General features: G+C 34.1%; 1 protein-coding gene across 1 annotated transcript; it reads right to left on the reverse strand.

The window, feature by feature from the left end:
• Positions 1–5789: 5789 nt before the first annotated feature.
• LOC133309098 (uncharacterized mitochondrial protein AtMg00810-like) lies at positions 5790–7103 on the reverse strand. The gene has a single exon (XM_061509839.1). It carries the CDS (start codon positions 7101–7103, stop codon positions 5790–5792), a length of 1314 nt encoding a protein of 437 aa, XP_061365823.1.
• Positions 7104–18041: the final 10938 nt, after the last annotated feature.

Consider the following 18041-nt stretch of genomic DNA (forward strand, 5'->3'; position numbering starts at 1 on the left):
ACAGGTTAACAAGCAAAGCTAAGACTTTTATTTGTTAAATATAAGCTAGACTAGACTTATAATTTGAGTCTATACAAGTCTAAAAATAGGTCAGGTCTAAAGTACTTTTTACACGGAAACCTCACCTCTTTATGTCAAAGCCTAGTATTTACACCCTAAGGGTGGTGTAATCCACTGGTTTCAATTTCTAAAAAAGAAGTTGGTGGCATACATGTTACGTATGGGGATAATTTGGGCTAGCATCAGTGGCGGAACCAATGTAGCAATCTAGCTTAGGTCAAAAAATTTTAGTCTAGACCACGGTTATTTAGTCATGTTAAACGTAGCTAATGTTTTGAAAATAAACTTACAAACTAGCCATGTTTCTTTAACAAAATTGAAACTGTGGCTAATTTTCGAAATTTAGACTGGGACAAGGCCCCTTTCTGCCCCAACGTTGCTCTGCCACTGGCTAGCAGTGAGAAAGAAAATAGACAGATTGGCGTTTTATGTGGATTATAAGGCTCTCAACAAAGTTACCATTAGGGGTGTTCATCAACCGATCCAAACCGATTCAAACCGCTGTGACCGAACCGAAAAACTGATAACCGAATAAACCGAAAACTGATAAAACGAAAACCGATTAAAAACCGCAAATTTTAATTGGATTGGATCGGTTTTTGGATGGGTTGATGAAAACCGATCCAATCCAAACCGATCCAATATATTAATTTCCCTTTACCTACTTGGGTATTTCCCTAATCATAGCCTAAAAATTTCTAAACCCAAGACCCATTAACCCATCAACTAAACCCAAGAAAAAATCTAGTCATATCTCATCAACAAAATTTTATCTTTGTAGAGCTTTATATCTCATTGCCAAAATTAAAAAATTATATTATAGTTTACTAATGCTTTTGTATTTCAAATTTTTTTTTTACAAAGCCAATATAAACAAAAGATGTTATTTGCACAATAGTCATGAAATAAATTTTAGGATTTTCAAAAAACTGAAATCCGATCCAATCCAAACCGAAAAAATTGGATTGGATTGGATCAGATTTGAAAAAAAATCAAAACCGAATGGATGGTTATATGATCAAACCGAAGGAATTGGATTAGATGGTTTTTGCTTCCAAAACTGATCCAATCCAGACCGCGAACACCCTTAGTTACCATCCGAGATATGTTTCTTGAAGTTATTAAATGAGTTATTTAGGGCTGCTTACTCTTCAAAAATTGATCTAAAGTCTTGATATAATCAAATTAGAATGTTTGAGCCTGACATTTCAAAAACTGCATTTAGAACATACCACATACATTTTGAAATTAATTTTAGTGTTTTGATCTGTTAATAGAAGAGTGATTTATATAATATGTTTTGTTCGAATTATATAAAGAATTTCTTTTATGCAGTAAATTACCAAAACAAATATGAAATAAATTAAAATGTCAATTAGAGAATAAAAAAGTGTTTCTATATCATTTATTAAATAATCCAGAATTAAGAATAAAAAACTTTGATGCTTATTTCAATGAGCTATTTCTTTTTGTAGTTTTTTTTTTGGGTTAAAAAATAATTTTCGTGTTTGCATTTGCAGTCTGTTTGGTTAATATTTTATATTCTTTAAAGTTGCTCTTAAAAGCTTATGGAAAAACATGTACAGTAGACGAGAGGGAAAGAGCCCAAAAAGCAATTTTATTTTCAGAAAATATTCTTAATTATTTACCAAACTTACTCCTACTCATCTTGCACACTCGTTTGTAGTGATGGATCGTTCATTGTCATCTGAAAAAGAATTTTCCATCACCAAAAAAAATTGATTTGCATTTTTAACCGCTCATCACATCTTTTGATCCTTTGTCACAAGTAGTAGTCAAGAATCTCATTGATCGTGGGCCGGGCCAGAACATTAGTGACAATGGACTTATAACCTGGACTAAATGATGCGGCTGACTTTAGGGTTGAGGCTATAAATTGGGCCATTAAGAACCAACCCAGGCCTAGGCCCAATTTATCCCAGCCCAATAAATCCTCACCTCGGATTTGATATAAATATTTGAGAAGAATAATATTTCTAATGTTGTAAGAGATAAATTTTATCTCTTATTATATACACATAAAAACGTGTGAGATAATATTTTATTTTTCTCTCTCTTCTCCTCACGTGGGCTTCACACACTTTTATGTGTATGTAGGAGATAATTTTATCCCTTATAACATGAGAAACATTAGTCTTATATTGGAGACGTTATTTGTTTTTGTTGTTGTTTTAATCCTAAAAAATCCAAAAAAGAAAAGAAAAGTAATTTTACTATCATATTTATAATTTGAAGTTGTTAAAGGAATATGCATAGTGAAGGAGCTTAAATGCAACATCTTACAAGAGTTATTTTCAAATATTTTCTTACACGGAATTTTATAAAAACCATGAAAGCATTTTTTATTTTATTTTTTTGGTTAAAATCAGAGGTAGAACGATTGCGGCATTCAAAATTTTGGAAACTTAAAATGTCTGCGATTCCATGTCGATCTTATGCATCTTTGGACACATGTCACATTATGTATATCACCAATTGGTAGTATAGATACCAGGATCTTCTCGTTTTAATTTGCTTATGTATGCATGTCTTCCCAAAGAAACAAAAATGTTCAAAAGTTAGCTTATGTTATGTGTATCTTCTCCAAGTTTCTGTGCATTGTTTTGAACCGAATCAGACACCTTCTCTCTAGAGATATGTTTATATATTGTTCAAACGTGTTCTGTTGCTCCCCATATATATCACCCCATTTTTATATTGTTATATAGTTTGGTACACCGAAACACATATTATCAGAGTGTGACACATGGTTCATCTCCCCCACCAAGTGCATCCTTTGTTCTTAAACAATAATATAAAGAGAGGGTTTCCCGCAAGGAATTTTGAATGAGTTATAGGCCCACATCATCCACTATTGCCTGACCCAAATGCATCATCTAAAGCATATTTTATTCTCCAACAATTATGGATCCAATAAATCAGGAAAACCTTACCTCTTTGGACCTTTCTTATAGCCATTGAAAGGTGATGAGAGCAACTATGGTGGTTTACATACCCAACTATATATGATTTTACATTACCCCTTTGAAACTTCTTAGCCAAATGTTTCATCTAGTGTTCTCTGTATTATGATAGCTAGCAATATTATGGTTTTTCAAGGTCCACACAATTCCCACATGCAGCTGCATTTTTTTGCAATTGTCCCACAAATTTGTAACTACAATATTCAAAGGGAATTGTTTTTTATGCATGTTTTAAGCACAATAACCGTATCAGCAGTTTCAAACCATATTCACTCACATATGTAATGTTATGCATGTTGCATATAGTAGTGAGAAAATCTAGTCCATGGGTTTTCATTAGTGTGTAAATTTGACCATATGATATGTTATTTGATTTTTCAAAAGCTGGAACACAGGTGGCAGTTCATGCTCTGTGGTCCTTTATAAGCTGCTTTTTTTCCTCTGAAATGTGAAGTCATGATGCTTAGTGCTAACCAATTAATGTACTTCTGATGCTTGAATCCGCGTTTCTAGTCAACAAAATTTGCATGTTCATAATCATGGTTCTTCTTGAATTTTGATTGCAAATATTGTCCTTCTTAATGATTTCCTGGGAAATGTTGGGACATGAATTATTGGCGCTTCTCAAACAAGGAAGGGCAGTGCACAAGGCATCCCAATCCAATGAAGGGGTATGCAAAAAGAAAAGAAAAGAAAAATATATTAATGAAGGGAGAAGGACTAAGCCTAAATTTAGCTGCTGTTATGGAATTAAATGCAGCAGAAGCTATAAGGTATGTGTAATTTCTACGTCATGCTAGCAAGTCTAGTGACTTCAGCAGTTATCTATTCACACTTGGAAAGGTGTTGCAAACTTAGCATATGAATTAGGTTATGCAGCTTGAGGTTGCAACTTTGATGATGTAAAAATCATAGGCTCTCCGAGTATATTATTGTGTTTTTTTATATCAACGAGTGTCCCAAATCTTAATAGACTCAACTAATATAATTTCGGGTTTGAGTCTATGCATCCTCCTCGGGAGTTGTTCCTCTCGGAAATCAAACCCATATTTTGGACATTCAATAAACCCCAAAAAAAAATAAAAATTGTGATTAGTGGTGTGTAAGAAAGGATCATGTGTTGAACATCTTTTGGTGCTTACTTTATTTTAAGTTATTTTTGTGGGTAAAATTAAAGATAAAAGGGAACCTATTGAAGATGTTGAATGTGGGAAGAAAAAAGTATCATAATTTTTTTTGGCATATGCGTATGCCGCCAGTTGATAACTTAGTTTACATTATATATAATTAATAGTGCTTTTACAATTCTAATCAAATCCTCAAGCTTTATGAGAGTCACAAACCGCCAGAAACTTGTGTTACGTGATCAGATGTGACTTCCTTGAGTTTAGAAATTTAAGTATATATATCTTGAAGCTATATTTTTTTAATCGTCTAATAGCACTTTCAGCTTAGCAACATGAATTATTCTTTGTTTCTGAAGTTCTATTACTAATTTAGGAATGTTGGGTCACTTTTGGAGGTTTAAGGAATTCAGTTAGTACTTTTTACACGTTTTATATACCTAATGGATATTATTAGGCAATCTAATACATCATGTTGCTCGTCACCCTCCATTTCACAACAAGATTAAAAGTTTTCCATTTACTTGCAATTTTAAATCCTTTTGTTCCACTTCCTTTCTCTTTATCCAATAATGGCCACTCCCACATAAGCTGACATATATCTGAACCAATTATCACCCCGCTGCCTAATATATGAAAATCATAAACCAACAATTAATTAATAGGCACAATTAATATTGCATTAACTTCTTTATATATTCCCCTCCTCAATGGGTTTTTCCACATAGAAATTCAAATTCAATCCATGCATGATATTAACAATGTGTCAAGGCTTAAAATATTGCAAGGCAAGAACTTAACATGGTTGGATATAGAACAATTAGTTCAAGTGATGAGAACTAATGCTATAAAAATGGATTTGTTGTGGAACAATCGAATGGTATTAATTGGTCGTCCCATTGAACTGCCGGAGACAGGCAAAATATTTATCACTAACTTAATATTTATAAACTCTTATAAACTATATTATGTACTATGGGTAGTATATACTATTTGAGCATGTATTATCCGTAGTACATAGTATAGTTTGTAAATAAAAAATTTGTAAAAATAACCTACCCCCAAATGTTTACCCCACACTTTATACGTGATTACCCCATACTTTCTACACACGTGTGACTAATACACATGAGGAAGTCATGCAATTTCACACCATTGTTGGGCCTATAAGGCTGAAAAATGGTCATGACATTATAGTTCACACGCTAGGGGATCTTCTTCCATTCTATAAATATTCCACTATCTCCTCGGAAAGAGTATCTTTATCAATCATTATCATCACTCATTATAAGAAAAATATGATATAAAAATCATTGATGAGCTTTTACTGTTCAGCTGAAGTTTTTGGGGGTTGAATTGATTTTGTACATGATATCAGAGCACATAGAACAAATAAGCTAATTTCTTTTAGGTGTGATGATTGCTTTACATGGTACATGACTATGGGATCAAGATTTTAATCCTCACCACTCTTTCTTTCTAATAAAATTAAGTTAGCAGTAATAGAGTTGAGAGAAAACTTGAAACTTTTCATTACTCAAAGAGTTCAGAATACAATCAATTTTTACCAAATGCACTATACAAAATAATATTTATACATGCTTTGATGAATAATTGATCTCTAACAAACTACATTCGTTCTGTTATGGTTAGTTGGCATAATGCAACTGTCATCTGACGTGGAAACTGAGTTGGTTGGACTGTTTGTATCAGCTGAAGGTCGTGGGCCTTTATTGTCTGGGCTTGGATTTTGGCTTGTCCTCATTACCCCCTCACAAGTTGGACCGTGAATGTTAACAAGGCCCAACTTGAAGAGAGCTGTGTGAAAGACTGCCGGAGGAAGAGACTTGGTAAACATGTCGGCCAACTGGTCAGAGGATGTCACTGGAAGTAGTCGCAAAAGACCTGACTGAAGTTTCTCGCGAGTAATGTGAAAGTCGATTTCGATGTGTATGGAGCGCTTGTGGAAGGCTAGATTATGGGCAAGATAAATGGCCGATTTGTTGTCGCAAAAAACAGAGGCTGGTTTAAGCCATTGAATATGCAGATCGTGAAACAAATGTTGGAGCCATTGGATTTCACAGGTGAGAATGGCAAGAGCTCGATACTCCGCTTTAGATGAGGAACGAGAAACAGTTGATTGCTTCTTCGTTTTCCAAGCGACCAAAGAAGATCCAAAAAATATGCAGAAACCTGCAGTTGACCGGCGAGTGTCAGGGCAACATGCCCAGTCGGAGTCAGCAAAGGCACGAACCTGGATATCTGGAGACGAAGGGAAGAAAAGTCCAGAAGCTGGTGCTCCTTTTAAGTATTTAAGAATACGAAGTGCAGCTTGATGATGAGCATCACGAGGACAAGATACAAATTGAGAAAGCTGTTGAACAGCGAAGCAGAAATCTGGTCTCGTTGTTGTCAAATAGAGTAAGCGCCCAACTAGGCGATGATAAGAGAACTCATCTATCAGAGGGGACCCAGTGGTGCGACTGAGACGAGAAGATGGCTCCATTGGAGTAGAACTGGGCTTGGTTGCTAGCATCCCCATATCAGAGAGGATCTCCAATGCATATTTGTGTTGGTTGAGATGAATTCCACGTGAAGTGCGAGAAACTTCAAGGCCCAAAAAATAGCGCAGAGGACCAAGATCCTTTATTTTGAATTTCTCATGTAGAAAAGCTTTCACTCGTGTGATCTCAGATGGGGAATTACCAGAAAGTACAACATCATCTACGTAGACCAAAAGCACTGTGAATGAGGATCCAACCTTTCGAGTAAACATGGAGTGATTTGCATTTCCTTGTATATAACCAAGAGTCAGAAGAGCCTCAGACAATTTACTGTACCATTGGCGGCTCGCTTGCTTGAGGCCATAAAGAGACTTATTAAGACGGCAAGCTTGGTTGTTTTTGGATCTATGTAATCCTGGAGGAATCGTCATGTACACTTCTTCACTAAGATCACCGTGAAGGAATGCGTTATCTACGTCCAATTGTTCCAAAATCCATCCCTTAGCAGCTGCAATACTAAGTAGGACTCGAATAGAGGTGAGTTTGGAAACTGGTGAAAAAGTATCGAAAAAGTCAACCCCTTCTTGTTGAGTAAACCCTTTGGCCACTAATCGGGCTTTGTGTCTCTCAATTTCACCATTTGCACAATACTTGATCTTGTATACCCACTTACATCCTATGGGTGTTTTATCAGGTGTTAAATCAACAATGGTCCAAGTATGAGCTTGTGCACTATAAGATAAAATCTCAAAAATGAGTCTGTGCAATATTTACACTTTTTTTCTTTGGTAAACTATAATATTTACACTGTAAATCTAAAGACCTCTTCCGTGAGGCGACATATTAAAAAAATATAATATAAAAATAATTAATGAATTTTAACTTTTTTTTGTTAAATAACGAGACAGAAGAAAGAAGAGAGGAACATTTAAAATAATACTGTGTGTATTAACTGATGAAGGATGTACAATATATATAGACAAACTAATGGACTAAGCTCAAACCTAATATAATCAGACCTAATACAAAATAAGGAAACCCTAATTACAATATATTTCTAACACTCCCCCTCAAGCTGGAGCGTATAGGTCATATGCACCAAGCTTGTTACATATAAACTCTATTCGAGGGCCCCTCAAAGATTTTGTAAACACATCTGCTAATTGCTCATTAGAGGGTACAAAGCTAGTTTTAATTTCACCAGCAAGAACCTTTTCTCGAACAAAGTGACAATCTATTTCTATATGCTTGGTTCTTTCATGAAACACTGGATTTGATGAAATGTGTAGAGCTGCTTGATTATCACAAATGAGAGTTTCCTGTTCAGTGTCTCCAAACTTAATCTCTTTGAGAAGCTGTTTAAGCAGATGAGCTCGCAACTAGTAGTCGCCATGGAGCGGTATTCTGCTTCAGCACTTGATCTGGCAACTACGCTTTGTTTCTTACTTTTCCAGGAAATCAAGTTGCCTCCAACAAAGACACAATACCCAGAAGTAGATCTCCTATCAGTTGGACAACCAGCCCAATTAGCATCACAGTACCCAACAACTTTATCATGACCTTTATCTTCATATTCAAGGCCTTTTCCTGAAGATGCCTTAATATACTTAAGAATACGGATGACTGCATTCCAATGTTCTTGACATGGAGAATTGAGAAATTGACTGACAACACTAACTGCAAAAGAAATATCAGGCCGAGTGACTGTGAGGTAGTTCAATTTTCCAACCAATCTTCTATACCGCTCAGGATCTGAAAAGGGCTCCCCCTGATTTGGTAGAAGCTCGATACTTGGATCCATAGGAGTATCAACAGACTTTGAATTCAACAGAGCAGTTTCTTCAAGAATATCCAGAGCATATTTCCTCTGAGATATCACAAAACCAGCTTTAGATTGGGCCACCTCGATTCCCAAGAAGTATCGAAGTTTCCCAAGATCCTTAGTCTGAAAATGATGACATAAGTGTTGTTTTAATCGAGTGATCCCATGCCGATCACTACCTGTGATGACAATATCATCCACATATACCACCAGATAAATGGATCCAGAAGCAGAATGACGATAAAAGAGAGAATGATCAGCAGCACTCCGAGTCATGCCAAATTGTTGAACAACACTGCTAAATTTACCAAACCACGCTCTTGGAGATTGTTTGAGGCCATAGAGAGACTTACGAAGACGACAAACAAGACCTGACTCCCCCTGAGAAACAAATCCAGGAGGTTGCTCCATATAAATTTCTTCCTCAAGATCACCATGAAGAAAAGCATTCTTGATATCCAGCTGGTAGAGAGGCCAATAGCGAATAGCAGCCATGGCAATAAAAAGGCGAACAATAGACATTTTCGCCACAGGAGAAAAAGTATCAATAAAATCCAAACCAAAGACCTGAGTAAAACCCTTCGCCACCAAGCGAGCTTTAAGACGATCCACTTGACCATCAGGTCCAACCTTAACAGCATAAATCCATCTGCAACCAACCACAGATTTGCCAGAAGGAAGAGGCACCAGATCCCATGTGCCATTATGATGAAGAGCACTCATTTCATCAATCATAGCTTGTCTCCATCCCGAATGTGAAAGTGCATCACCTGTAGTCTTAGTAACAGATACAGAGGACAAAGAGGAAAGACAAGAAAAATATGATGGAGAAAGACGATGATAACTAATATTGACTGTATACCTGGCCGGAGGGCGAGTATCACGAGTACCCTTACGAAAAGCAATAGGAAGGTCACTATCCGAAAGTAGGGGGAATGTTAGAAACATGGACGGGTAAAGATGGAAGGTAAAGAAAGTCACCTGGGAAGGTTGACTGTACAGGATCAGTTTCCACAGGAGTAGTAGAGGATCCAAAAAAGGGAACTGATTCAAGAAAGGAGACATCCGCCGAGATAACGTATCGACGTAAAGTGGAAGAGTAGCAACGGTAACCTTTCTGAGACCGAGGATAACCCAGAAAAACACATTTATGAGACTTGAGAGCTAATTTATCGAAACCTGGACCAAGATGATGAACAAAACACGTAGAACCAAACTAATGTGGAGTTTATAAGGTCTTGGGCACTCCCACCCTTTGAGCTAGCTTTTGGGGTGGTGTATCCCAAAGTTCTTTACATGGTATCAGAGCCTCGTGTCTCGGGTTCGATCCTCGCCGCCCTCCAATTTCTTTCAAGTGGAATTTCTTTGTTCGCACAGGTAGGTGAGCCTGTGCATTATCCACCCTTCAAATCCAGTGGGCTCTCATGTAAAGGAGCGTGTTGAGATATATAAAACCATTAATGTAATCTCACCCAATAACTTAAACTTTTGGGTTGAATTGGTTCTTTTCATTTTCAATTTAAACTTTTAGTTTGAATTGAATCTTCAAACTCATCTTACTGGAATTTTTTCGAATTCACATCTCACCAATCATAACCGAGCCCATTTAGCTCTCCTTTATTGTCAGCTTGTTTGAAGATTTAACGGTGATTTTTCTAAGCTAGGATTCATAGCGCTAGCGCTGCCTGTTCAATCATCATCATGTTAACATGTTTCACCCTATGAGCGACACGTATCTCCTTCTCCTTATTCCTTTCTGAGAAGTTCAGAGTTATTACATATTGTTTTTATTTACATAAATAAATAAAAATTCTTGGGCTCTACTATTCACGTAGCAATCAGTGTGTCAATTCCAATATTCCCCTGTGCATGTGCAGGGGTGAAAGGGAACCTTTCAGACGTTTCTGCATTAGAAAGCGGCGTTCTCGGTCTGAATAGCAAATATTAGTCAATTCTTTGGATTTGGAGTTCATATAGAAAGGTTTATTTTGAGACATTGTGGGTCACTCTAGATTCTTCCAACTTGTGGCTGTGAGAGCTTCAGAAACACAGCATTAATATCTCCCTTTTGGCTGCACATAGGGGTGACAATGAACTCTTGGGGGGTGAAATGCAGCTTCCATTTCACATTCTTGGCCTAATTTTAGTTTTTTTTTTACACAATGTGTTAATGACACTGAATGACTTGAATATTTACTAGTACTTTGGCTTTCAGGGTAATGATGACATATTATAGAGTTATGATATACTAAGACTGCTGAAAATGAATGAAAGGATTCTAAAACAGACTCATCTCAACAATTTTAATTAGTGACTTAAAATTTTAACCATGTAACTGATGTTAACTTGACATACTACACCCAAAGAACAAAGATTATGTGGAGATGGGGCCTATTGTGAGGAAATGAACATTATTAACATGAATATCCCCAAAAATATCATTTCATTTTTCAGCACCATTAACATAGAAAGAGCAAGGCACCAATCTTATCTAATAATAATACCAAAGTCTATTAAAAGTGACTTCAAATAATTATCCTTTTTCGCGTGAACCAAGAATGTATGATAGGTGTAACCGATGACAAGTGGCACCTTTCATATCGTGAATGCTACATTCTATCAGTAAGTTCCCTTCTAGGAATTGATTGGCAATGACAGTTTAAGTTCTCTGTAATTTTGACAAATTTTAGGAATTGGTAGATTAGTAGCATATTATCAATATATATCACTTACTTTTATGGTAAAAAATTCAATATTCTTATGTTTCTAGTTGTATGTAAGTTCTTTAACAATATAATATAGAAAACAATTTTTTGTCTTCAAATGTTGAGGTTTCTTCAGCTTAACTTTAGGGGAAATCTTGGCCACAAAGGTTGCTTGTAACACAGCACAGCTGTTCATTGTTGGCAGTAAACATAGCTGCATACCTTATCCTAATAGAAGGTTTAGATTATGTGTGGTTGAAATTTGTAGTACAGAGTCAGTTGCCATGTGCATCCCTATTAATACTTAATAATATTATAATATACTGAAACCTTGGAAGTCTCTAGAAGTAGTTTCTGAAATCTAATATGCATCTTTTCCACCTATAATGTCTACCTATATTTTTCCCCCCTCATTAGGTAATAGTATTTGCACAAAGATTTTTTCTTTATATTTTATATATATCTTAATAGAAGGTTTAGATTTATGTATGGTTGAAATTTGTAGTTCAGGGTCAGTTGCCACATTGCATCATAGCTTACATCCCTATTAATACTTTATGTTATTGTACATACTGAAACCTTGGAAGCCCCAGGACCAGTAGTTTCTGAAATCTAATTCGCATCTTTTGTACCTAATGTCTACCTATTTTGTTTTATTTGTGAATCACTAAATAATAAATAATTTCGGATATACTATCGAGCTTAGGTATACTATGCATTGTACATAAGTAGGGTATTCACTCTCATTTATTAAGCAACACATATTAATTTGAGAAAAGATTTGATTACAAATTTTTTTTATAGATTTTTACAAATTACACTATGTATTTTTTGGGAGAACATAGTGTAATATAATGTTTTTTCAAAAAATATAATATAGTTTGTAAAAAAAAATTTTGTAAATATAACCCTCCCCTGTTAATTTTGCTTTAAGCACTATACCTATTGCTTTTATTGACTTGAATTAACTTGCAAATTCATCATCCCTTTTTCCACTAGAGCACGCAGAGGAGCTTCTTAAAACAATCATCGTGAGACCTACTTCATGAAAGTTCAATCACAATCTAACATTATGTCTAAGTAACCATATCTCAAAATGACTAAATATCACTTAAAAAAAATTACATCAGAGTTGATATGAAGAATGGTGATTTCATATAAGAGTGATATAAAAATGAAATAGAAGACGACAAACTAGAATAATCATTCCCAATCCACAAATTATTCAATTATTTGGTATATGAAAATTAATGTGTAATGAAATCAAATTTAATTTAAATGACATAAATATCTTCGTAGGAAAAAAAATACAATTAATGTTTTTACATATAATGTTCAAATTAATTTTCTTATATAGCTAAATAACAAAATAGTGCTGTTAAAAATATGTTGTGAATTTAAGTGTGAGTGATGAAGTTTATATTTTTAATAATGTATAAGTGATAACTATATAAATAGAAGGACTTATAAATTTAATATTTTAAGATTTTGGATTGAGATATAATTCTAGCTCACTTAATCTATTGATAATGGATATTCCTTTGTGAGAAAAAAATTAACATGTGTGCCATGTTTTAGATAAAACATTTTAAAATTGTTTTTACAGTTGCATTCTCACTCCATACATTTTTTATATTTTCTTTATAGTACTTTGGACCGCAAATTGTGTTCTACAACTTCATTATATATTTTTTTTTATAAGTTACCATTCTTTTAAGTGTACATAAATATAAAATTAATTAAATACATGAAGGATAAGTTTAAATTTTTCAAAAAAAATTATAAAAGAAAAATTTAAGGATAAGTTAAAGGTAACATTAAATTCTGCAGGACATCTGACGCACTGTAATGTATAATTTTCCAATAGATGTTTGTTATCTGCCACTTATTATGTGGCCAAATCGAACTCTGAGGAATTCGATGAAGCTGTTGATGAACGCACAGCCAGAAAGTTCTTTATGTGTGTGTCACAAGATAGTATTGGTAAAGGAATACAAGTAGCTTGAGTGGGTTGAGGAACATATTGGAAATTGTGTTGCAATCTCTGATTCAATTGGAATGTGTTGCAAGTTGGTTCCCATTTGTTTGTTTATTCATTTATTTTTACTTCATATATTTAATTAATTCAGATTGTGAATTTGGAGTGCATTTTCTATATTACTGTTGTATGTATTATTGTTACTCACAATCAAATATTGTATTTAACACAACATTTTTCTCACTTACATATTATTGTATGAGCATTGTCTTTGGTTATAATTGGAGAGATGTATAAAAAAGTGTGTTGGGCCGTGTAGAGAGAGTTCATGGTGGGGAGAGACCACTAACCATAGGCCAAGTAAACAGCAATATAAATTCAAAATCTTAAGACATTAGGTGTATGGGTCGTTCTATTTACATGATTATTAATTGTTGGGCCGTCCAGGGAGAGCTCATGACGGGGAGAGAGACCGTCAATCATAAGTCAAGTGAGAAGCAACATTAACTGAGCTCAGAATATTATAATCAAATCTAAAACTTTAAGGCATTAAAGGTATGAATTTTTTCTCACTTAGTCTATTCTTAATTAATGTGAGACTTTTTAACTTAATTATTCACACTTAAATTCTTCAACAAAATGAGTGGGACCAGAATATTGTAGAAATTTCCGTGAATTTGTGGTACCGTGTTAGAGTGGGATGTTGCAAGAAGAGAACTTTGAGAACTTTGTCTAACGTAGATTCTCAATTTAGGAAAATAAGAAAAGGTTTTTCCACATGTTGGGTAGATGACATTAAAAGTATATAAAGATGGGATTTGTTGACCAGAATGTTAGAAAAATCAAATAAAAAAAGAAGTTAATGTAAGTACGATGAGAGGATAATGACCATATTGTCACCTTTTAGGTAAAAATTTACTTAATTGTCACGTCTGAAATTTTTTTTTTGTCAAAATGTCACGTCACAATCTTGCTGGTCTGACAAGCGGGAATGGACTGAACACGTGTCAGCATCTGAATGGTCAACCATTTTCGCTGGACTGCCCAACTAGAATGACAGAATACTGACACGTGGCAAAAGTACAAGCATTCTCTGGGTGTCTGTACTTTTGTCACGTGTTAGCATTCTGTCATTCTAGCTGGGCAGTCCAGCGAGAATGGTAGACCATTCAGACGCTGACATGTGTTCAGTCCATTTCTGCTTATCAGACCAACAAGATTGTGACGTGACATTTTGACAATTTTTTTTTCAAATGTGATAATCAAGTAAATTTTTATTAAAGAAGTGGCAATATGGTCAAAGTGCCTGAGACAGAGGATTCCAAGTTATACTAATATTACAAAATGGTTACTCACCAAATTGGAAGTTTGAAACTTGAACGTTTCTACAACCTGTCATCATTTTTACTGTCGGAAATAGTGTAACTAGAAGTATATGTATAAACTATTCATTTTAAAACTCTTTTGATGAGTTTAAAGTTGGATGCTTAACTTGTAAGACAACGAAATGCGGTAATTACTTGTCGAATTGAAATTGTGAAGTTGGAGTTTTTTCTAATTCATTTCTATCACTAGCCATTCATTTACTTGGCATTTTTTTCTAAAGACTATGTAACACATCATTTCTGAACTCTTAATGGGCACTGCCCTTATCCTACGCACATTTGTTTTGGTGAAAAAAATAATTTTTTTATGTTCTGGTTTTATTGTGTCACAAAGCACATATGCCATCTTTTTTGCCTTCTTGTTTATTTATAATTTATCACCACTTGCGACTGTCTCTTCCATAAACACTTGTAGTTCACAAATTTCATATTAATTATAATCCTATTGGATCGAACAATTTATATTTGTATGAATAAAAGTTACCTAATTTAGACAATTTTTTTTACCGTGATAAATAACTTTTCTTAAGCTTCAACACACACTTAAGACTTAAGAGTAACCCATTGTAACACGTTATGAATAAGCAAGCAATTAATAGACAACGAAAAAAAGGGCGTCAAGATTCTCAGATTTTGCACATAAAATGGTTATCAATTGGTTTCTTTTTATTTGAATATCGCTAACGTTGTCGTAAGCCATTGCCTCATCAGTCATCATGCACCACTATTTTCATTCCAACGTACAATTGATAATTAAAACCGCAAACTAGAAATTGAGGGAAAGATTAAAAGATTGTTGTGCACGTGCTGCAATCAATCACTTTCCTACCTTCTCTAAATGGATTTCGCTTCTCTAAAATGGAAGGTATATTTAAAAAAATAAAAATAAAATCAAATTATAACTATTAATGAAAAATTAGCAGAATAAACTTTAATAATTTCATAATTTGTAATATACATATACACATACATATATTTTAAGAGCAAACAACTTCTTATGCCACAAGAGGAGAAGTCAATTTCCTACAGATAAAAAATTAAACAGGCTCCACATTTTAAAAGAAAAAGAAGAAGCATAGCTTGAATTTTGACGTCTTATTAGCCTTCTTATCCTATGAAAGGAGAAGTGCTTTTTCCATATTTTAAAATAATTTTAGTCATTAAATTTTCAATATAACGTTATTTTTTTAAAGTATATTCTTCCTGCCAAATTACTTGGTGGCAGTTAGGGTATAAAGTAGGTCAATGACAATGACATTAATACGACTATGGTATAAACTAGTTTACTTATGTATATATTAGTTAGAATTTGTTTGTGACGATAGATTTTTTTTTTTCTACAATAGAAACAAAAATATTAAACCCAAAATATATTAATAGAATGAAAGATTTGCTCTATGGAATTAGTAAAGTAATCAATAATGCAATAAAGGAGATAGAAAATTGTACGAATGGATTTATATGTAATCAAATTTGAAAAATTCCAAATTTTCTTTATACATTGAAAAAAATAAAGACAAAATCTCGAAGGCTAAGTTTCAGGGTTGTGGTACAAATCAGCAAACTTATACTAAATTATTATTTTCTTAAATTTAAATAAGGTAAGGCAAATATTTACACGAATTTAGGGGAAGGGACAATCGTCCCTCTAAACATTCTCTGGCTCCACCGTTGAATGAATGATTGAAAAAAAAAATATCTTGCATTGGAAAAAACAGAAATGTGACGGAAAACTACATTCCACATACACAAATTGGGGGTTGCCATGTGTTGAACTGGAAATAGAATGAATCAACTTTAGCACTGATATACTTTCCTTTCACCGACATATCCCATTTTATGGACCCATAACCAAAGATTCATCAATAACAATAAACCATAAAGCACGTTTTCGCTTCATTTAATTGGCTACGCCCTTCACTCCTCTTTTTTGTTTTCTTTTCTCTTTGGTTAGTTAGGTGATTAGATTGAGATTCATACAATTTTCCTAGAATTGTGTCTTGAAAAGAAGGGTACATATAATTTTCCTAATTGTCATAGGTCCAATTATGTAATCAAAACACTTATAAGTCTACATATTAAAGGACCTTCACTAAAAGAATGCACATAACATTTCTATGTTTTGTAAATAGAAATCATATGTAGAAAAGAAAAAGGTTATGTTTTAATTTGAATATAGCAATCGTATGTTCCACTACTCTTTAAGTCCCTCATGGACAGTGGGCATTATGACGTTGAAGCCATGAGAGAGTACTCTGACTCAAAGCTCAAATTGGCTTTTAACATCATCACTGTGCAAAGCACAATGGACTTTCTTTCTCAAGATAAAAACAAAAAGAGACCATCACAGCTTGCACATGCACTATGAGTGAAGGAAACCCAAGTGCAAATTGCAAAAACCACTGAACAAACAATGAAAGACATGCCTTACATACCGAATCACATTGCTACAAACACAACTAACAGAATTGCCCATAATCGGTATAATGCTAATTAGAGAGACTTTCATGTTACAAGTTGCTTGACATGATGAAAAGTTACAATTTAAGATGAAATTTTTTCCTTGGTTGGACCCTCCAAGCACCTTGGCACGTTGACATGGAAGAGCATCCTCCTCAATAATTGAGCCTAATGAATAAAGCATCGTGTATATGTCAGATATCTGTGTTCTATAGTTGTGTGATGTGTCAATTTTTTTTTTCTTTTTTTTCTCTCCACAATCTGCCAATAAAACCACCACAATTTTTCCTTGACTTCTTAATAAAGCTATATAAATATCAAAGCTTCATCTTCTAGTTAAAAAATCTGGCTTGGAACTTCCAAATTGCTACAACACTTGCAAAGTTGACTTGTTATCTTGATGATCATATTCTGGTTGCGATTTGACAGTTATTTATTGCCATGTGTATCTTACTCAAACGTTTCAACTTATTGCGGTTGCTCTTGCCCAAATGCAAGGTTGTGATTGGGTACTCGTGATTTTAACATGTGCTAGGAGCCAATCTCCCATAGTGCTACCACCATCTTTTGTAATATCTTCAAATCTTAAACTGATGAAGACGTATTAATACTCGAATAAATATGCTAGCTTTAATGTGATTTAACATATCAGCTTAATACAGGTACCACTCAAATGATTAAAATTTTAGTTTTTATTAAGAATTTCATTGGAAGACATAGTATTGAGTACCTGCACAAAATAAATACATTTTCAAAAGTATTTAACTGTATTTTTTTTTTCCTTTAGTACAAGCTACATCAAGCAAAAAGGTACCTAGTCAGTGAATTCTGCTGTAACCCTTTTTTATTTTTATTTTTTGTTCTCTTACAGAATCTTATGATTCATTAGAAAGTGAAACCAAAAAATAAAAAAATAAAAAACTATTTGGACACTTAATAGGAATAGTGAAATAAGTACTATTTCTGATATTCACAATAGAAAACTGAGGTGAACAGAATTTTACAGGGATGGAAGATGG

Source organism: Gastrolobium bilobum, unplaced genomic scaffold (assembly GCF_033153095.1).
Source record: "Gastrolobium bilobum isolate Gb01-03AN ecotype WA unplaced genomic scaffold, APGP_CSIRO_Gbil_v1 utg14123, whole genome shotgun sequence".
Lineage (NCBI taxonomy): Eukaryota > Viridiplantae > Streptophyta > Magnoliopsida > Fabales > Fabaceae > Gastrolobium > Gastrolobium bilobum.